This window comes from Agelaius phoeniceus, chromosome 6, assembly GCF_051311805.1.
Source record: "Agelaius phoeniceus isolate bAgePho1 chromosome 6, bAgePho1.hap1, whole genome shotgun sequence".
Classification (NCBI taxonomy): Eukaryota; Metazoa; Chordata; class Aves; order Passeriformes; family Icteridae; genus Agelaius; species Agelaius phoeniceus.
In genome coordinates, this window is record NC_135270.1 from 9,982,339 (window position 1) to 10,003,726 (window position 21,388).

General features: G+C 53.4%; 5 protein-coding genes across 5 annotated transcripts; all 5 read left to right on the forward strand.

Moving 5' to 3' along the window:
• The first annotated feature begins 1,478 nt into the window (after nucleotides 1-1,478).
• Nucleotides 1,479-21,362, forward strand: LOC129122258 (mas-related G-protein coupled receptor member H-like). The gene is given in 8 exon segments (XM_077179651.1): nucleotides 1,479-2,163; nucleotides 8,526-8,642; nucleotides 15,094-15,193; nucleotides 19,748-19,847; nucleotides 20,094-20,343; nucleotides 20,346-20,781; nucleotides 20,783-20,885; nucleotides 20,888-21,362. Coding segments are annotated over 4 exon segments (939 nt in total). The 5' UTR covers nucleotides 1,479-2,163; nucleotides 8,526-8,642; nucleotides 15,094-15,193; nucleotides 19,748-19,847; nucleotides 20,094-20,204; the 3' UTR covers nucleotides 21,149-21,362.
• Nucleotides 3,186-5,600, forward strand: LOC143694312 (mas-related G-protein coupled receptor member A1-like). The gene has a single exon (XM_077179643.1). It carries the CDS (start codon nucleotides 3,590-3,592, stop codon nucleotides 4,568-4,570), a length of 981 nt encoding a protein of 326 aa, XP_077035758.1. The 5' UTR covers nucleotides 3,186-3,589; the 3' UTR covers nucleotides 4,571-5,600.
• LOC143691856 (proto-oncogene Mas-like) lies at nucleotides 8,649-10,823 on the forward strand. Its single transcript, XM_077179654.1, has one exon. The coding sequence runs from the start codon at nucleotides 8,730-8,732 to the stop codon at nucleotides 9,612-9,614; it is 885 nt and encodes a 294-aa protein (XP_077035769.1). The 5' UTR covers nucleotides 8,649-8,729; the 3' UTR covers nucleotides 9,615-10,823.
• On the forward strand, nucleotides 10,908-13,536 carry LOC129122257 (mas-related G-protein coupled receptor member D-like). Its single transcript, XM_054635921.2, has one exon. The coding sequence runs from the start codon at nucleotides 11,533-11,535 to the stop codon at nucleotides 12,511-12,513; it is 981 nt and encodes a 326-aa protein (XP_054491896.2). The 5' UTR covers nucleotides 10,908-11,532; the 3' UTR covers nucleotides 12,514-13,536.
• On the forward strand, nucleotides 15,200-18,184 carry LOC143691849 (mas-related G-protein coupled receptor member A1-like). Its single transcript, XM_077179647.1, has one exon. The coding sequence runs from the start codon at nucleotides 16,071-16,073 to the stop codon at nucleotides 17,049-17,051; it is 981 nt and encodes a 326-aa protein (XP_077035762.1). The 5' UTR covers nucleotides 15,200-16,070; the 3' UTR covers nucleotides 17,052-18,184.
• Nucleotides 21,363-21,388: the final 26 nt, after the last annotated feature.

A 21,388-nucleotide genomic window follows, 5' to 3' on the forward strand; every position in this document is an offset into this window, starting at 1 on the left:
GGGGAGAAGAGTGGTGTGGAGATGAGGATTGGGAGTGATACCAAAATCAGCCGGAATAAATTTTCAAACACAATGGGAAGCTTTAGGAAGCAGGAATTCTTTACCTCCAAAGGATACACAGATGGATCTCTCCATATTTCTGTTTGGGTGAGACTTTAGGACTTTACAACAGGCAGTTTACCCATCATAATTACACAGAGTCATTAAAGTGTCCTTCTTATCTAATACATAACCATCACTTTCCTAGGACTCATTTCCATGCATCCACCTCCTTCTCCAAGTCCTCTCCTGGCCCTGGAGGTTCTTTCACAGGGGTCTCTGGTGGTTGCATTCACTGAGTGCTGACATATTAAAGGTGACCTTGCCTTGAATTTTTCCTTTGGCCATGTGCTCTTGCTTCCTGTTATAGAACTTGCTCCAAAACCACTGCAGGCCTCCAAATCTCTTTCTGCACTGGCTCCAGCCACGCTTATCATCCTGTGTGATCCTGAGGAGCTCATTGGAGCTGAGCTTTCCTCCTCCCTCCTGGGTCCTAGAACCCTCTGGCCAGGAGGAGCAGGTATGGAATATTAATCCCAATATTACCAGGTGGGACGTGCCTGGGCTCGTCTGACCCTTGCTGCTGGGCCAAAGGCGGCAGCTGTGGTGTTTCACCCCAGAGATACCTTTGGCCAGCTGGATGCTGCAGCTGGGCACTCAGAACAAATCCAGGCATAGTAGGAACTGAGTTTACCTCTGGTGGAAAAGGTTCAGGTGATGGTGAAGAGAGAAAGGAGAGGATTCTGCCGTAGAGTTTTAATCCAGAGTTTTATTCTGGATGACAGACCTCTGAATCTTGTAACAGCTCCCAACAGAATCCAGACCGCATGGTCCCGTCTCCTTTTAAGCCCAGGGACAGGGGGAGGGGAAGGGACAGGTGAGGCACCATCCAGGTGGGAGGAGGGGAAGGCTCAAGGGATACAGACACTGGGACAGGCCAATGAGCCCAGATCTGAGGAGCATCTTTTGAACTCCTGCCAACCACACCACGACCCTGCTGGAAGGTTAACATTGATGGACAGCTCTCAGCAGGAGGGCAAAGGGGCAGGGGAAAGGAGAGGTTGGCACACCTGGGGGGTTGGGAAAGGTGAAACAGGAAATGGCATCACACTGCAACAAGCAGGGACACTGCCGCGTGTCCCAAAAGGATCAGGGCTGGATCGGGGCTCCTTGGGCGTGAAAAGGGGGCCCTGGGGATGGTCTGGGGTGTTGCAGGTGGTTTCAGAGGGGTCAGGAGAGGCTCGGAGCAGGATGGAGGGGGTCTGGATGCCGGCAATCCCAAATCTCCCCACTGGAGGAGAGCAGAGCCTGACAGGCCACGCTCAGAGTGGGGATTGGCTCTGTCTGGGAAACCTGTGGGATGTGATAGGATGGGGTGAGGATAGAGAGAGGGGTGGAGATAGGGATGGGGATGGGGATGGGGAGCAGGGATAAGGATGGGATCAGAATAGGAGGAGGAAGCAGCTCAACTGTGCTTCCTCGGGACCAGAGCGTGTTTTTGCAATGATCTCAGAGCCCTTCCCGGAACTGGAGCTGTTTCTGAGAAGCACCCAGCTGCCTCACCCACATTGCCTGCACTGCCAGCATTCCAGTGCCACCAGCACCACCAGCACCCCTCTGCTGCTGTAGGGACCATGTAACCTCAGGGAAGAGTAATGAGGAATGGTAGAAACCCAACTAGAGAGGGAAGGCAGTGGGAGAATGGGACACTCTGCAGGGAAGGAGTGTTTCTACTCAGGAGATAAAGAGGAACCAATCAGAAAAATCTTCATGTAGAGCTTCCGACAAAAGCCACTTCCGCTGTAGGAAAAAAAAAACAAGCCCACACCCACCATAAATAACTCAGAAAAACTGAATTTCTGAAGTAGGCAAAGTTGCAATTTTCGAATACCCCTCTCCCCCCATGACTCCACTGAGCCCTGGGAAACAACATGAGGACAGGGCACAGAGAGGAGCCAGCAGGACGGGAATGAGGAGCTCCTGGTGACCTGGGCACTTTCTCCTTCATGTCCCTGACCTGCCAGGAGCCGCTTTAGGACATGGATCCCAAAGGAGCAAGAGGTGCCAGGAAGCGCCGCTGATCTGCACAGAGCCCTTTGCCTGCTGCTGCCCCACAGGGAACAGGTCAGTGGAATGTTTGCCTTCCTCCCTACCCCACCTTCCTCTCCTGCAGCAGCTGCTCTGTTCCTGCCACCCTCTCCCGCTGACCCCAGGACCCTCCCCAGCTCCTCTCTCTTCTCCTGTGCATCCCGTCTGTGTCCTAATACTGAAATGGGCCAGAACAAACTTTCTAACACAGTGCAAAGCATGAGGAAGCAGGAATTCTTGACCTGCACAGGACACAGAGGGATCTCTCCTTGTATTGTGTGTATGGTGAGGCTTTACAACAGGGTATTAATCCATTAGAACCACATGTAGACTTTGAAAAGTTTTTCTTATCTAATACATAAACACCATTTTCCTAGAACTCATTTCCATGCATCCACCTCCTCCTGCAAGTCCTTTTATGATCCTGGAGGTTCATTAAGCACGGTCTCTCTGGTGGTCATATTCAATGAATGCTGCCATATTGAAGGTGCCCTTGCCTTGAACTTTTCCTCTGGCCATGCACTGTTGCCTCTTGTTCCAGAATTTACCCCAAAACAACTGCAGGCCTCCTTATCTGTTTCTGCACTGGTTCCTACCATGTTTGTCATCCTGTGTGCCAGCCTTTACATCCTGTGAGAAACAACCGCCCACTTTTTAAATTTCGAAATGTTCATTAAACCTTAATAAAAAATGCAACAAAAGGACTAAATAAGGGGAAGCAGGCCTGGGAGCTTCCCTCACGGCTGCCCACCACATGGCTGGCTGATCTTCAAGATGGATGCTTCACCTCTGATACCCTGGGGGTTGCATCAGCTAAACCTGGCCCCTCCCAAAGTCTGTCACTCAGCCCTTCTTTGTGTTTATTGCTGGAGCCTGCTCTCTTGCAACTTGACTCGAGGGTCAGCTGTTCTCATGCTGCACCTGTTCCCCGCCCAGCAACAAGCTTGTGTACACCCCTTCTTTCTACCTGTCCTAGATGACTCAGGCTCTCTGAGGGAAACAGGACAGAGGGGAGAGAAGGGGACTATGGGGAGAACAGGGAACATCTAAACAACAGTCTACAATAACATAATTATATATCAATAAAGCTTCTCTTAATATTCACACATTATTCATCCCTTAACTGTGAGAGCCAGTCATCTCATTATCCATCTGTAACACATCCTTTAAAATTATGGCCACTTTACTTTGGAACAACTTCAGAAGAACTGAAAATGTTTATTCTCTATGTTATTTATCAGCCTCTTTCTAACCAGCCCAACCCTTTCACCTCCCTCTCCCACCCCACCATTTCCACCACCCTCCTCCCCTGCACATCTCACTCCTCCCCACTGAATCCTTCCCACTGCAGGGAGCTGCTGAGGAGCCGCATGGTCCATCCCTGGATTCTCCAAGCACTGACTGCCCATCCACTCTGACCACAGCCAGGGGCCACATCCCACTGCCTGCCCAGCGTCCATCCATGGAGGTGAGCACCGTGTCCCCTCTTTTCACCTCACCAACTGACACACCTGCTCCGTGTGACATCAATGTCTCCAGTGTGGCCGTGCACTTTGTGACCCTGCTCATCGGCCTCTGTGGGCTGGCTGGGAATGGGGCTTTCCTCTGGCTCCTCCAAATTAATGCCATCACTGACTTTGTGGCATTCAACCAGGCCAGCATCGACTTCCTCTTCCTCATTTTCATGGTCCCCTCCACCCTGCTCTTTCTGCTGGAGGACATTTCCTGCTTTGCTATAATGCCCCCAATGTATTTAAGCTTGCTTTCCCAGCTGTCAATGTTCACCTACACTATGGGGCTTTTCCAGTTGATGTTCATCAGCATCGAGAGGTGCAGGTCCATCCTCTGCCTGTTTTTCTGTGTTGGACAAGTTTCTGAGCACCTGTTGTGGGTGATAATGAGTGCCCTGTTCTGGGCCTTGTTCTTTGTTGTCACCGCTGTCAATCCTACAGTGACTTCCCTGTGCCAGTCACACGAGCAGGAGCAATGCCAGCTGGCCCTCACATCCATGTACGCCCTCAACCTCTTCCTATTTGCTGCACCCATGGTCATCTCCAGCACAATCCTCTTTATTCATCTCAAGCCTGGCTCCCAGCAGCAGCAGAACAGGAGGGTCGACATTGTTGTCTTTCTCGTTGCACTCTTCAGTCTGCCCCTGAGTCTCTGGTTTCTTCTGCAGCAGCTCGGTTACATGGCTGTACCCGCCCAGGTGGTTTTCCTGCTCACCTGCATCCACAGCAGCATCAAACCCTTCATCTACTTCTTGGTGGGGAGCTGGAAGAGAGACTGGTCCATGAGGAGCTGCTGGAGACACTGCTCCATGGAGAGCTGCAGGAAGCACTCCTCCATGCAGTCCCTAAGGAAGGCGATCCACAGGGTGTTTGAGGAGCCAAAAGAAAACACTGCCTCTGGAAATGATCCTGTTGTGAACACGGGGGTCTGAGCCTGTTGTTTCCTTCCACTGCACTGCTCTAGGACCCCGGGACAGTGGCTGAGAGATTCCTTGAGTCTCCTGATCATTAAATACCCACAGGATCACCCTGCCTGTGCTGGTGCATCCCCAGCCCCTTTCCAGGCCGCTCTGGGCTCTGATCCGTGCTTGTAAGGCCTCAGCCTGGAGGAGCAGCCCCTGGGCTCAGCTCCTGTGGTGCTGATCAGAAACACCCTCTGCTCCCAGGAGCTGCTGCTGTCCAACGACCTCCTGGGCTTTTATCAACAGCCTTGGAAATTACTGGAGTGCCCTGGATGCCACAGCATCCCTGCTCTGCCACTGTCACAGGAAGCTGCCGGCCCCAAGCGTGGCCAGGGTGAAGCATTGCTGGCAGTGACGCCCATCCCTTGGGGCCCTGGGAGCAGCGGCCCCAAAGGAGACCCTTGGAGCTCTCCCGGGCCCAGCAGCGCTGAGCAGGAGCTCCCTGGCACCGGGGCCTCTCCCAGCTGGGATCTCTCCCGTCTGCTGCCCTCGGCTGATCCCCGAACGCCCACGGCTCCTGGGCCCAGCCCCCCAGGGCTCCAGGCCCAGCCCTTGGCACAGGCAGGAGATGCAAAGGGATCCGCAGGGAGCATTTCACTGCCTGCCAGGGCAATTGCTCACAGGGACCTTGCACTGACTCTGCCTGCCTGGCTGCCTGTGTGCACACACATCTGCATCTGCTCTGGCAAATGTGCCAGAAATGCTGCTCTCCCAGCTCTCTTAGTGCCTGAGACATCTGATTGGGGCAGGCCTGGAAGCAAGGATCAGGCATAAATAAGGTTAAATGCTGCTAAGTGATGTTCCTCTGTTAAATGGCTCAGTTTAAGGTGTAACTGAAGTGCTGTTACGTTGGAGTGCTCTAAAGCTTTTAAGCCATTTTCCTTTTATTCCTTACCCTCGCTGTCCTTTTGTCACCTGGCCTTGCACTCACACACAAACACACACACAGGGACAGCACTTTGGTGTGCTGGTGCTTAATATTAAACCTGGTTTTTACTGATTTCCTTGCTGGTGCTTTTGTGCCTTCACAAATTCTTCCTCTGCCCTGGCTTTGGCCTCCCTCAGCAGGCTGGGATGGTGCAGCTCCAAGGGGAAGGGTGGATCCATGCTCCTCAGCACAGCCACCCCCTTCCAGGAGCAGGGTGACATCTGTGTTTGTCACCATGGGCTCCATGGGACATCAACCCCCTCCCTGGGGCTTCTCTGAGGTCTCTGAGCTGGGGGTGTTCAGCCTGGAGAAGGGAAGGCTTCAGGGAGACCTTAGAGCCCCTTCCAGGGCCTAAAGAGGCTCCAAGAAATGGAGAGGCTTTGGACAAAGGCCGGAAATGACAGGACAAGGGGGAATGGCTTCCCACTGCCAGAGAACAGGGTTAGGGGCAATATTGGGAAGAAATTCCTCCCTGTGAGGGTGCAGAGGCCCTGACACAGGTTCCCAGAGATGCTCTGGCCTCCCCATCTCTGGAGGTGTTCCAGGCCAGGCTGGATGGGGTTTGAAGCAGCCCTGTCTTGTGGAAGGTGTGCCTGCTTGCAAAGGGGTGAGATCAGGAAAAGACAACCACAAGTATTCCCAAGACTGAAGAGGAGGAGGAGGAGCTCTGCTGAAGGGCTGGAAGGGACACCACAGCACCCCAACATCTGGACTCTATTGGCTTTTATTGCATCCTCAAGGCTACTGGCAGTAAGAAATGTGGGTTCTGATGCTGATAACCTGCTGCAAGCCTGTCGTGGTTTGGCACGGGCCGTTCATTCACCTTCTCCTGCTCTCAGCTGGGCAGAGGAGAGGGAAACAAAACTTATCAAAGGAATCATGAGTTGAGATGAGAACTGGGAGAAAAAACACTCTTTGCAAAAAAACGGGTCAAATTTTCTGGTATCAAGTAAATTTATTAATAACAGATTCAGAAGATGGTAATGAGAATTAAAATAAAGCTTTAAATCACCTTTTTTTCCCCCAGCCCCTCCATCTTGCCCATTGACAATGCAGGGAGACAGGGCACGGACGTCCTTCACCAGCTTTGAAGCACTGCCAATAAAACACCGTTTACCTGGAAAAAATCTGGGTTATCCATTAAACAAAGAGAGACTGCATATTCTGGGAATAATTAAAACCATCAAAACATTGATATCATTATATAATATATTGGGAGCACTTTAGGGAGTATCTATAAAAAATCTCTGATATTATAATGTATAAATATGCCTGGAAATTGTTGTTTCTTTGGACATATCTATGGCAAATATATTTCCAAGATGTTCACAATTTTGACTCAAAATTGTTATTAGGCTAACACGATTTCCTGTAAGACTTCAGTGTCTTGGTGTCTGCAGGGACACAGCCATGGCTTGTGCTGCCTGGAGCAACCATGATCCAGAGCTGGGCTGGCACGGACACGATGGCCCAGGGGCTCAGCATTCCCCACCCCGAGTGCTCTGTCAGTGTCACAGCAGAGATCTCCCCAGAGATCTTTACTTTTCAATTTTGTCAGCCAGGAGCAAAGGTGTCTCTGCCTTCAGAAATTCTTCCTCTCCACTGCCTGCAGCTGCTCCCTCAGCAGGCTCAGGTGGTGCAGCAGCAAGGAGAGGAGGAGGCCGTGCTCCTCAGCACAGCCACCCCCTTCCAGGAGCAGGGTGACACCTGTGCTTGTCACCATGGGCTCCACGGGGCATCACCCCCCTCCCTGGGGCTTCCCTGAGGTCACCAGCCCCACCACACCCCACACCTTCTCTCCAGCCCCACCACACCCACACCTTCTCTCCAGCCCCACCACATCCCACACCTTCCCACCACATCTTCCCAGCAGCTCCATCATATCCCACCCCTCCCACACCACCCTCCCATCCCACTCCCCATGCAGCCCACCCACCTCCCGTCCTTCCCATCCCTCCCAGCCCCGTGCCTGAGGCTTCAGTCCCTCCCCACGGGCTGCTCACCCCAGGCTGCCCTGGAAGCCTTTGGGGCCGTGTTTCTCTTGGAGATGCCCCTCCCCAGCTCCATCCCTGGTGTCCAGACCCCCAGCCTCCTTTGGACACAAACAAGAGGCACTACAAGGATGGCTTGGAGTGCCCAGGGTGAACCTTTTGAAGGCCTTTCATCAATGCCTCCTTTTATTCTCTTCACCTGGTCTGGCCTCTGTTCTAGGGAGCCAGCCCAAGGCATCAGACACACAGGGGCTGGAGGGGCCAGGAGGGCTCTGGGTGCCACCAATCCCAAATCTCCCACTGGACAGCAGCAGAGCCCAACAGGTCACACCTGCAGCCAGGGAGTGGCCAGGGACTGGGAACACATCGGGATGGCATGGCATGGCCTGGCATGGATGAGGAGTGATACCAAAATCTGACCGAATAAGGTACCTAACACACACTAATGGTGTTACCAAGGGAAGTATTAGGAAGCACGACACACAGAAGGATATCACCTTATTTCTGTGTGTGTTGAGAGACTTTACAACAGGGTTTTTATTCATTATGACCATTCATTAAAAAGTTTTTTATGTCGTACATATACACTATTTTCCTTGAACTCATTTCCATGCATCCACTTCCTTCTGCGAGTCCTTTGATGCTCCTGAAGGTTTTCTGAGAGGGGCTTCTGGTGGTTGTGTTCACTGTGTGCTGTGATATTAAAGGTGACCCAGCCCTGAACTTTTCCTTGGGCTGTGTGCTTTTGCTTCTTATTACGGAACTTGCCCAAAAATACTCTGTGCCTCCTTATCTCTTTCTACACTAGCTCCAGCAACGTTTATCATCCTGTGTCCATATCTTTACATGAATTCATCTCTCTGCCAACTTCAGGGGAGTTGAAAATATTTATTCTCTCTTATTTATCAATCCCCTGCACACCAGCCCAACCCTCCAACCCCACCATTTCCACCGCCCTCCTCCCCTGCACATCTCACTCCTCCCCACTCAATTCTTCCCACTGCAGGCAGCTGCTGAGGAGCTGCATGGTCCATCCCTGGATTCTCCAAGCACTGACTGCCCATCCACTCTGACCACAGCCAGGGGCCACATCCCACTGCCTGCCCAGCATCCATCCATGGAGGTGAGCACCGTGTCCCCTCTTTTCACCTCACCAACTGACACGCCTGCTCACTGTGAGATCAGTGTCTCCAGTGTGGCTCTAGACTTTATGATGCTGCTCGTTGGCCTCTGTGGGCTGGCTGGAAACGGGGTTTTCCTCTGGCTCCTACACATTAATGCCATCACCGACTTCATCTTCAACCAGGCCATCACGGAGTTCCTTTTCCTCATCTTCATGGTCCCCTCCACCCTGCTGTTCATTGTGGAGGAGGTTTCCTGCTCTGCTATAATGCCCCCAATATATATGAGCTTGCTTTTCCAGCTGTCGCTGTTCACCTACAACATGGGGCTGTACCGGCTGACGTTCATCAGCATTGAGAGGTGCAGGTCCATCCTCTGCCAGTTTTTCTGTGGTTGCCAATTTCCTGAGCGCCTACTGTGGGTGGTGATGAGTATTCTGTTCTGGGCCTTCCTTTTCATTGTCATCGCTGTCAATCCAATGGTGACTTCCCTGTGCCAGTCACATGAGCAGGAGCAATGCCGGGTGGCTGTCACCTCCATGTACGCCCTCAACCTCTTCCTATTTGCTGCACCCATGGTCATCTCCAGCACAATCCTCTTCATTCATCTCAAGCCTGGCTCCCAGCAGCAGCAGAACAGGAGGCTCGACATTGTTGTCTTTCTCGTTGCAATCTTCAGTCTGCCCCTGAGTCTCTGGTTTCTCCTGCAGCAGCTCGGTTACACGGCTGTACCCTCCCAGGTTGTTTTCTTCCTCACCTGCATCACCAGCAGCATCAAACCCTTCATCTACTTCTTGGTGGGGAGCTGGAAGAGAGACTGGTCCATGAGGAGCTGCTGGAGACACTGCTCCATGGAGAGCTGCAGGAAGCACTCCTCCATGCTGTCCCTAAGGAAGGCGATCCACAGGGTGTTTGAGGAGCCAAAAGAAAACACTGCCTCTGGAAATGATCCTGTTGTGAACACGGGGGTCTGAGCCTGTTGTTCCCTTCCACTGCACTGCTGAAGGACCCTGGCACAGTGGCTGAGAGATTCCTTGAGTCTCCTGATCAATAAATAGCCACAGGATCACCCTGCCTGGGCTGGTGCATCCCCAGCCCCTTTCCAGGCCGCTCTGGGCTCTGATCCGTGCTTGTGAGGCCTCAGCCTGGAGGAGCAGCCCCTGGGCTCAGCTCCTGTGGCGCTGATCAGAAACACCCTCTGCTCCCAGGAGCTGCTGCTGTCCAACGGCCTCCTGGGCTTTTATCAACAGCCTTGGAAATTACTGGAGTGCCCTGGATGCCACAGCATCCCTGCTCTGCCACTGTCACAGGAAGCTGCCTGCCCCAAGCGTGGCCAGGGTGAAGCATTGCTGGCAGTGACGCCCATCCCTTGGGGCCCTGGGAGCAGCGGCCCCAAAGGAGACCCTTGGAGCTCTCCCGGGCCCAGCAGCGCTGAGCAGGAGCTCCCTGGCACCGGGGCCTCTCCCAGCTGGGATCTCTCCCGTCTGCTGCCCTCGGCTGATCCCCAAACGCCCACGGCTCCTGGGCCCAGCCCCCCAGGGCTCCAGGCCCAGCCCTTGGCACAGGCAGGAGATGCAAAGGGATCCGCAGGGAGCATTTCACTGCCTGCCAGGGCAATTGCTCACAGGGACCTTGCACTGACTCTGCCTGCCTGGCTGGCTCTGTGCACACACGTCTGCATCTGCTCTGGCAAATGTGCCAGAAATGCTGCTCTCCCAGCTCTCTTTGTACCTGAGACATCTGACTGGGGCAGCCCTGGAAGCAAGGAACAGGCATGAGATACCATTCCAGCTAAATGCTGTTAATGTCCTTTCTTTGAGAAACTGTGAATTTTCCTGTACAAAAGCAGAAATGGCTGGGAGAACAGAGACATTGCCCATGGTCCTGGGTTGAGCAGGGCAGGAGCGGGGCTGTCATACGGGAAAGGGCGGACCCAGGGAGGGTCTGGAGGTTCTCAGAGGGGTCCAGAAGGGTCAGAGGGTTCTTGAGGGGTCTGGAGGAGGTAAGGAAGGGTCTGGATGCTGCTGATCCCAAATGTCCCAATTGGAGGGCAGCAGAGCCTGATGGGCAGCGCTTCAAGCTGGGGAGCAGCCACGGATGGGATGGGATGGGATGGCATGGCATCGTGTGGCATGGATAAGGATTGATACTAAAATCAGACAGAATAAAGTTCCTAACACCAACTAATGGTGCTACCAGTGAAGTATTAGGCAGCAGGACACATAGAAGGATCTCTCCTTATTTCTGTTTGTGTTGAGAGGCTTTAAAACAGGGATTTTATCCATCATAACACACATACATATTAAAAAGGTTTTATTATCTAGTACATAAACACCATTTTCCTAGAACTCATTTCCATGCATCGACATCCTTCTGGGAGTCATTTGATGGTTTGGAGGATCATTCAGAGGGGTCTCTGGTGGTTGTATTCCCTGAGTGCTGTGGTATAAAAGATGACCTTGCCTGGAACTTTTCCTTTGGCCATGTACTCTTGCTTCTTATTACAGAACTTGCCCAAAAATACTCTGGGCCTCCTTATCTGTTTCCCCACTTGTTCCAGAAACATTTATCATCCTGTGTCCACATCTTTACACCCATCCATCTCTGTGCCCAGTTAGTCTTTAAGAAACCTAAGGGGAATAGAAAACATTTATTCTCTCTTATTTATCAATCCCCTGCACACCAGCCCAACCCTCCCACCTCCCTCTCCCACCCCACCATTTCCACCGCCCTCCTCCCCTGCATATCTCACTCCTCCCCACTGAATCCTTCCCACTGCAGGCAGCTGCTGAGGAGCCGCATGGTCCATCCCTGGATTCTCCAAGCACTGACTGCCCATCCACTCTGACCACAGCCAGGGGCCACATCCCACTGCCTGCCCAGCGTCCATCCATGGAGGTGAGCACCGTGTCCCCTCTTTTCACCTCACCAACTGACACACCTGCTCACTGTGAGATCAATGTCTCCAGCGTGGCCGTGCATTTTGTGACCCTGCTCATCGGCCTCTGTGGGCTGGCTGGGAATGGGACTGTCCCCTGGCTCCTGCACATTAATGCCACCACTTACTTTCTAGCATTCAATCAGGCCAGCATCGACTTCCTCTTCCTCATCATCATGGTCCCCTCCACCCTGCTGTTCATTGTGGAGGAGGTTTCCTGCTCTGCTATAATGCCCCCAATGTATTTCAGCTTGCTTTCCCAGCTGTCGCTGGTCGCCTACAGTATAGGGCTGTACCGGCTGATGTTCACCAGCATCGAGAGGTGCAGGTACATCCTCTGCCAGTTTTTCTGTGGTTGCCAACTTTCTGAGCGCCTGCTGTTGGTGGTGATGAAAATCCTGTTCTGGGCCTTGTTCTTTGTTGTCATCGCTGTCAATCCCACGGTGACTTCCCTGTGCCAGTCACACGAGCAGGAGCAATGCCGGGTGGCTGTCACCTCCATGTACGCCCTCAACCTCTTCCTATTTGCTGCACCCATGGTCATCTCCAGCACAATCCTCTTCATTCATCTCAAGACTGGCTCCCTACTGCAGCAACAGAGGAGGCTTGACATCGTTATCTTCCTCATTGTACTCTTCAGTCTGCCCCTGAGTCTCTGGTTTCTCCTGCAGCAGCTCGGTTACACAGCTGTGCCCTCCCAGGTGGTTTTCCTGCTCACCTGCATCACCAGCAGCATCAAACCCTTCATCTACTTCTTGGTGGGGAGCTGGAAGAGAGACTGGTCCATGAGGAGCTGCTGGAGACACTGCTCCATGAAGAGCTGCAGGAAGCACTCCTCCATGCAGTCCCTAAGGAAGGCGATCAAGAGGGTGTTTGAGGAGCCAAAAGAAAACACTGCCTCCGGAGATGATCCTGTTGTGAACACGGGGGTCTGAGCCTGTTGTTCCCATCCACTGCACTGCTGAAGGACCCTGGCACAGTGGCTGAGAGATTCCTTGAGTCTCCTGATCATTAAATACCCACAGGATCACCCTGCCTGTGCTGGTGCATCCCCAGCCCCTTTCCAGGCCGCTCTGGGCTCTGATCCATGCTTGTGAGGCCTCAGCCTGGAGGAGCAGCCCCTGGGCTCAGCTCCTGTGGCGCTGATCAGAAACACCCTCTGCTCCCAGGAGCTGCTGCTGTCCAACGACCTCCTGGGCTTTTATCAACAGCCTTGGAAATTACTGGAGTGCCCTGGATGCCACAGCATCCCTGCTCTGCCACTGTCACAGGAAGCTGCCGGCCCCAAGCGTGGCCAGGGTGAAGCTTTGCTGGCAGTGACGCCCATCCCTTGGGGCCCTGGGAGCAGCGGCCCCAAAGGAGACCCTTGGAGCTCTCCCGGGCCCAGCAGCGCTGAGCAGGAGCTCCCTGGCACCGGGGCCTCTCCCAGCTGGGATCTCTCCCGTCTGCTGCCCTCGGCTGATCCCCGAACGCCCACGGCTCCTGGGCCCAGCCCCCCAGGGCTCCAGGCCCAGCCCTTGGCACAGGCAGGAGATGCAAAGGGATCCACAGGGAGCATTTCACTGCCTGCCAGGGCAATTGCTCACAGGGACCTTGCACTGACTCTGCCTGCCTGGCTGCCTGTGTGCACACACATCTGCATCTGCTCTGGCAAATGTGCCAGAAATGCTGCTCTCTCAGCTCTCTTAGTGCCTGAGACATCTGATTGGGGAAGGCCTGGAAGCAAGGTTAAGGCATAAATAAGGTTAAATGCTGCTAAGTGATATTCCTCTGTTAAATGGCTAAGTTTAAGGTGTAACTGAAGTGCTGTTAAGTTGGAATGCTCTAAAGCTTTTAAGCCATTTTCCTTTTAATCCTTACCCTCCCCTGTCCTTTTGTAATAATCCCTTGAATACACACAAACACACAAATAGGGGTAGCACATTGTTTTGCTTAATATTAAACCTGGTTTTTACTGATTTCCTTGCTGGTGCTTTTGTGCCTTCACAAATTCTTCCTCTGCCCTGGCTTTGGCCTCCCTCAGCAGGCTGGGATGGTGCAGCTCCAAGGGGAGAAGGAGTCCATGCTCCTCAGCACAGCCACCCCCTTCCAGGGTCAGGGTGACATCTGTGTTTGTCACCATGGGCTCCATGGGGCATCAACCCTCTCCCTGTGGCTTCTCTGAGGTCTCTGAGCTGGGAGTGTTCTGGGGGTCTCTGAGCCTGGAGAAGAGAAGGCATCAGGGAGCCTTCACCTTGGTGCCGCCATGTTGTTTTCCCTCACATGTCCTCACCTCCCTCTCTTCTCTGACTAGATGAAAAACTGCTGCCATTAGGTACCATTGCCAACAACTTCTCTCAGTTCCAAGATTCTTCCAATATTCCACAGTGCTGAGAGGTTGGTCTTGTCCAGGATTCGCATTGGGAAATCGCTCGCCATGTTTTCACCACCGCCCACATCATCCCTCCAACACCATGCAGGCAGCAGCGGCCGCTGCGGGTGCTGGCTCAATTTAGCACATCTCTTTATGTGGGGTGCTGAGAAGGAGTAGCTGCCACTGCTGCCCCTGCCCTTCTGCCCACAGCACAGCTGGCTAGGGGCGGCCAGGCAGGCAAGGCTTGCCACAGGCCACACCAAAATGGCAGCGGCCACGGCAGGATGGCCCCAGCAGCGGTGCCTCGCCATCCCTGGTAAAAACCGTGTGTGTGCTGCTTTGATTTTCTTCTTGAAAATGTCATCACAGAGGCGTCACCAACCTCTCTAATTGAGCCAGCAGCATGTCCATCTTCATAGCCATCAGAAACTGCCTCTGTCAGACATGCTGGAAGCTTCCAGCAGCTTCTAACAGGAGCCCCTTTCTGTGGCTCTCCCCTGCTACCAAAAAACCAGGCTGTGCCAAATCAACACAAAGCAACTGTTTGCTGTTCTTCCCTTGGGCAGTGTGAGCCTGCACTTGAATGAAAAATGGGAATTCTTGCCTCAGCCCTGTTTCCTTGGGCCCAGGGCAGGTTTTGGCAATGATCCCAGACCTCTTACCAGCAAGAGAGTTTTTTCTGAGAAGCAGCCTGATGCTCTACCAGCATTGGCAGTGCTGGCACCATTCTGGTGCCACCAGCACCACCAGCATCCCTCTGCTGCTGGAGGGACCATGACCCCTCATGGAAGAGAAATAAGAAATAGTAGAAACCTGTCAGGAGAGGGAAGGCAGTCAGAGAATGGGACATGGTCCAGGGAAGGAGAGTTTCAAATCAGGTGGAAAAGACAACCCATTCCATTCTTCCAGTGGAGTTTTGACAAAACTCACTACCTTTATAGCAAAAAAAAAAAAAAAAACAAAAAAAAACAACCCAACCCAACCAATAGAAGTGAAACTCTAATGCTCTAATGCAGCCAAAGTTGCAATTTCTTACTCCTCCGTGACCCCACAAGTCTTTGGGATACAACTGTGAGACAGGGCACAGAAAGAGCCAGCAGGATGGGATTGGGGAGCTCCTGGAGACCTGGGCACTTTCTCCTTCATGTCCCTGACCTGCCAGGAGCCGCTTTAGGACATGGATCCCAAAGGAGCAAGAGGTACCAGGAAGCGCCGCTGATCTGCACAGAGCCCTTTGCCTGCTGCTGCCCCACAGGGAACAGGTCAGTGGAATGTTGGCCTTCCTCCCTACCCCACCTTCCTCTCCTGCAGCAGCTGCTCTGTTCCTGCCACCCTCTCCCGCTGACCCCAGGGCCCTCCACAGCTCCCCCTCTCCTGCCCTGTGCATCCCGTCTGTATCTCAGCATCAAAATTGGCTGAAATAATGGGAACAAACAATGGGAAGCATTTGGAAGCAGGAATTCTTTACCTGCACAGCACAAACAGAACAAACTCTTTGATCTTTGTGTAACGAAACTTTACAGCAGGGGTTTTATCCATTATAACCACACATAGACATTTAAAAGTCTTTGTCATCTAGTACATAAAGACCATTTTCCTAGAACTCATTTCTATGCATCCATTTCTTGCTTGGAGTCCTTTGATGCTTCTGGAGGTTCATTGAGAGGGGTCTCTGGTGGTCGTATTCACTCTGATATTAAACGTGACCTTACCTTGAACTTTTCCTTTGGCCATGTGCTCTTGCTTCTTGCAATGGAACTTGCCCCAAAAATACTTCAGGCCTCCTTATCTGTTTCTGCACTGGCTCCAGCCACATTTATCACCCTAGGTGCACATCTTTACGTCCTTTAATCTTTTTGGCCACTTAGGGGCCACTAATCTTTGAGCAACTTCAGGAGTGTTGAAAATATTTATTCTCTCTTATTTATCAATCCCCTGCACACCAGCCCAACCCTCCCACCCCACCATTCCCACTGCCCTCCTCCCCTGCACATCTCACTCCTCCCCACTGAATCCTTCCCACTGCAGGCAGCTGCTGAGCAGCCGCATGGTCCATCCCTGGATTCTCCAAGCACTGACTGCCCATCCACTCTGACCACAGCCAGGGGCCACATCCCACTGCCTGCCCAGCGTCCATCCATGGAGGTGAGCACCGTGTCCCCTCTTTTCACCTCACCAACTGACACACCTGCTCCGTGTGACATCAATGTCTCCAGTGTGGCCGTGCACTTTGTGACCCTGCTCATCGGCCTCTGTGGGCTGGCTGGGAATGCAGTTCTTCTCTGGTTCCTGCATGTTAATGCCACCACCCACTTCATCTCCAAACAGGCCATCATCGACTTCCTCTTCCTCATCTTCATGTTGCCTTCCACCCTGCTCTTCCTTGTGGAGGAAATGTCCTGCTCTGCTATAATGTCCCTGATGTATTTAAGCTTGCTCTTCCAGCTGTCACTGTTCACCTACATTATAGGGCTGTACCGGCTGATGTTCATCAGCATTCAGAGGTGCAGGTCTGTCCTCTGCCTGGTATTCTGTGGTTTCCAACTGTCTGAGCACTTGTTGTGGGTGTTGATGACTGCACTGTTCTGGGTCCTCCTCTTCATTTTCATCGCTGTCAATCCCACAGTGACTTCCCAGTGCCAGTCACACGAGCAGGAGCAATGCCAGGTGGCCCTCACCTCCATGTACGCCCTCAACCTCTTCCTATTTGCTGTGCCCATGGTCATCTCCAGCACAATCCTCTTCATTCATCTCAAGCCTGGCTCCCAGCAGCAGCAGCAACACAAGAGGCTCGACATCGTTATCTTCCTCATTGCCCTCTTCAGTCTGCCCTTCAGTCTCTGGAATTTCCTGCAGCAGCTCGGTTACACGGTTGTGTCCTCCCAGGTGGTTTTCCTACTTGCCTGCATCAATAGCAGCATCAAACCTTTCATCTGTTTCTTGGTGGGGAGCTGGAAGAGAGACTGGTCCATGAGGAGCTGCTGGAGACACTGCTCCATGGAGAGCTGCAGGAAGCACTCCTCCATGCAGTCCCTAAGGAAGGCGATCAAGAGGGTGTTTAAGGAGCCAAAAGAAAACCCTGCCTCTGGAAATGATCCTGTTGTGAACACAGGGGTCTGAGCCTGTTGATCCCTTCTACTGCACTGCTGAAGGACCCTGGGACAGTGGCTGAGAGATTCCTTGAGTCTCCTGATCATTAAATAGCCACAGGATCACCCTGCCTGTGCTGGTGCATCCCCAGCCCCTTTCCAGGCCGCTCTGGGCTCTGATCCGTGCTTGTGAGGCCTCAGCCTGGAGGAGCAGCCCCTGGGCTCAGCTCCTGTGGTGCTGATCAGAAACACCCTCTGCTCCCAGGAGCTGCTGCTGTCCAACGGCCTCCTGGGCTTTTATCAACAGCCTTGGAAATTACTGGAGTGCCCTGGATGCCACAGCATCCCTGCTCTGCCACTGTCACAGGAAGCTGCCGGCCCCAAGCGTGGCCAGGGTGAAGCATTGCTGGCAGTGACGCCCATCCCTTGGGGCCCTGGGAGCAGCGGCCCCAAAGGAGACCCTTGGAGCTCTCCCGGGCCCGGCAGCGCTGAGCAGGAGCTCCCTGGCACCGGGGCCTCTCCCAGCTGGGATCTCTCCCGTCTGCTGCCCTCGGCTGATCCCCGAACGCCCACGGCTCCTGGGCCCAGCCCCCCAGGGCTCCAGGCCCAGCCCTTGGCACAGGCAGGAGATGCAAAGGGATCCGCAGGGAGCATTTCACTGCCTGCCAGGGCAATTGCTCACAGGGACCTTGCACTGACTCTGCCTGCCTGCCTGGCTCTGTGCACACACGTCTGCATCTGCTCTGGCAAATGTGCCAGAAATGCTGCTCTCTCAGCTCTCTTAGTACCTGAGACATCTGACTGGGGCAGGCCTGGAAGCAAGGATCAGGCATGAGATACCATTCCAGCTAAATGCTGTTCATGTCCTTTCTTTGCTAAATTGTGAATTTTTATGTACAAAAGCAGAAATGGCTGGGAGAAGAAGAGACATTGCCCATGGTCCTGGGTTGAGCAGGGCAGGAGCGGGGCTGTCATACGGGAAAAGGCGGACCCAGGGAGGGTCTGGAGGTTCTCAGAGGGGTCCAGAAGGGTCAGAGGGTTCTTGAGGGGTCTGGAGGAGGTAAGGAAGGGTCTGGATGCTGCTGATCCCAAATGTCCCAATTGGAGGGCAGCAGAGCCTGATGGGCAGTGCTTCAAGCTGGGGAGCAGCCATGGATGAGATTGGGATGGGATGGGATGGGATGGGATGGGATGGGATGGGATGGGATGGGATGGGATGGGATGGGATGGGATGGGGTGGGGTGGGGTGGGGTGGGGTAGGGTGGGATGGGATGGGATGGGGTGGGCTGGGGTGGGATGGGATGGGGAGAGGTGTGAAGATCAGAATGGGAGTGATACCAAAATCAGTTGGAATAAACCTTGCAACACAATGGGAAGCATTAGAAAAAGCAGGAATTATTTACCTCTGCAGGACACACAGAAGGATCTCTCCATATTTCTGTTTGGGGTGAGACTTTACAACAGGGGTTTTATCCATCATAACCACACAGAATCATTAAAGTGTCTTTCTTATCTAATACATAAACATCACTTTCCTTGGACTCATTTCCATGCACCCACCTCCTTCTCCAAGTCCTTTTCTGATCCTGGAGGATCATTCACAGGGGTCTCTGGTGGTTGCATTCACTGAGTGCTGACATATTAAAGGTGACCTTGCCTTCAACTTTTCCTTTGGCCATGCAGTGTTGCTTCTTGTTACAGAACTTGCCCCAAAACCACTGCAGGCCTCCAAATCTGTTTCTGCACTGGCTCCAGCCACGTTTATCATCCTGTGTGATCCTGAGGAGCACATTGGAGCTGGGCTTTCCTCCTCCCTCCTGGGTCCTAGAACGCTGCGGCCAGGAGGAGCAGGGACACTGCTGGGGGTCCCTGTTGGAGCAGAGCAGGATCGGGGCTGTTGGGGGTGAAAAGGGGGCCCTGGGGACTGTCTGGGGTGTTGCAGGTGGATTCAGAGGGGTCAGGAGAGGCTCGGAGCGGGTTGGAGGGGGTCTGGATGCCGGCAATCCCAAATCTCCCCACTGGAGGAGAGCGGAGCCTGAAAGGCCACGCTCAGAATGGGGAACGGCTCTGTCTGGGAAACCTGTGGGATGTGATAGGATGGGGTGGGGATGGAGATCAGGGGTGGGGATGGGGATCAGGGGTGGGGATGAGATGGGATAGGATAGGGAGCAGCTGAGCTGTGCTTCCTTGGGACCAGAGCATGTTTTGGCAATGATTATAGAGCCCTTCCTGGAACAGGAGTTGTTTCTGAGAAGCACCCAACTGACTCATCAGACTCATCAGCACTGCTAGCACTGCCAGCATTCCTGTGCCACCAGCATCCCTCTGCTGCTGGAGGGACCATGACCCCAAAGGGAAGGGAAACAGGGAGTGGTAGAAGCCTGTCTGGAGAGGAAAGGCATTTGGAGAGTGGGACATTCTGCAGGAAAGGAATGTTTCTAATCAGCATAAAATTATGAGCCAAAGTGTTTCATTTGGAGCTTTTGACAAAGTCACTTCCTCTGTAGCAAAAAAAAAAAAAAAAAAAAAAAAAAATCCCCCCAGGATAAATATCTCTAAGGAAGTAGAGCTCTGACATAGCCAAAGTTGCAATTTCTGACTGCTCCATGACTGCACTGAGTCCTGGAGGGCAACAACAGGATTAGGCACAGACAGCAGGTGGTGGGACAGGAGTGGGGAGCTCCTGGCGACCTGGGCACTTTCTCCTTCATGTCCCTGACCTGCCAGGAGCCGCTTTAGGACATGGATCCCAAAGGAGCAAGAGGTACCAGCAAGCGCCGCTGATCTGCACAGAGCCCTTTGCCTGCTGCTGCCCCACAGGGAACAGGTCAGTGGAATGTTGGCCTTCCTCCCTACCCCACCTTCCTCTCCTGCAGCAGCTGCTCTGTTCCTGCCACCCTCTCCCGCTGACCCCAGGGCCCTCCCCAGCTCCCCCCTCCCCTGCCCTGTGCTTTGCGTCTGCATCCCCTGACAAACAGCCCAACCCTCCCACCTCCCTCTCACACCCCACAATTCCCACTGCCCTCCTCCCCTGCACATCTCACTCCTCCCCACTGAATCTTTCCCACTGCAGGCAGCTGCTGAGGAGCCACATGGTCCATCCCTGGATTCTCCAAGCACTGACTGCCCATCCACTCTGACCACAGCCAGGGGCCACATCCCACTGCCTGCCCAGCGTCCATCCATGGAGGTGACCACCGTGTCCCCATCTCCTGCCTCACCCACTGAAGGAGATAATACACGTGGGATTGATATCACTGATGTGGCCATAGGTGGCATCATGCTGCTCATTGGCCTCTGTGGGCTGGCTGGGAACGGGGCTCTCCTCTCCTCAGCTTCTGCAGGAACCCTATCACAGTCCATATCTTCCATTCGGCTGTCGCCGACTTCATCTTCCTGCTCTTTGTGGCCACCTCCCTCCTGCTCCACCTCCTGGAGGAAGTTTCCTGCTACACTCTTACACTCCGGGAGTACCTGAGGTTGTTTTTCCAGCTCTCGCTGTTCTCTTACACCACGGGGCTCTACCTGCTGACAGCCATCAGCATCGAGAGGTGCACATCCGTCCTCTGCCCACTCTGGTACCGCTGCCACCGTCCCCGGCATCTATCAAGGTTCATGACTGTCCTTCTCTGGGCCCTCCCCTTTGTTACAGTGGTTATCCTGTGCCTGTCACTGAAGCCCCAGCACTGCCAGGTGTCTCTCATCTCCATGAATGCCCTCAACCTCCTGCTCTTTGCTCCAGCCATGCTCATTTCCAGCACAATTCATTAAGGTCAAGTGTATCTCCCAGCAGCAGCAACCCAAGAGACTCAACATCTTTATCCTCCTCACTGTGCTCTTCATCCTCCCCTTCACTCTCCCACTGGAGACTCCCTCTGGACTTTACTGCATCAATTTGGCTACACCATGGTGTCACCCCAAGAGGTTTTCCTGCTTGCCTGCATCCACAGCACAATCAACCCCTTCATCTGCTTCTTGGTGGGGAGCTGCAGGAGGCCCTGCTCCATGGAGGGTTGCAGGAGGCCCTGCTCCATGGGGTCCCTAAGGAAGGCCCTCCTGAGAGTCTTTGGGAACACAGAAGAAGACACTGCCTGCAGCAATGATCCCATCATGGACATTGTGCTCTGAGCCTTTTGATTCCTGCCACTGCACTGCTGAATAACCCCACCACAGCAGCTGAGAGATTCCTTGAGTGACCTGATTCATAAATATCCACAGTATCATCCCTCCCCCTGCTGGTGCATCCTCACCCTCTTTCCAGTCCACACTGAGATCTCAGAAATGCTCCTGGCCAATGAATTCCGTTGTGCTGATGCTTAATATTAAAGCCGGTTTTTACAGAGTCCTTTGGTGGTGACTTTTTCAGCG

Bases quoted from the DNA above. Each gene is read 5' to 3' on its own strand.
- LOC143691856 (XM_077179654.1), top strand. From the start codon at position 8,730: ATGATGCTGCTCGTTGGCCTCTGTGGGCTGGCTGGAAACGGGGTTTTC.
- LOC129122257 (XM_054635921.2), top strand. From the start codon at position 11,533: ATGGAGGTGAGCACCGTGTCCCCTCTTTTCACCTCACCAACTGACACA.
- LOC143691849 (XM_077179647.1), top strand. From the start codon at position 16,071: ATGGAGGTGAGCACCGTGTCCCCTCTTTTCACCTCACCAACTGACACA.
- LOC143694312 (XM_077179643.1), top strand. From the start codon at position 3,590: ATGGAGGTGAGCACCGTGTCCCCTCTTTTCACCTCACCAACTGACACA.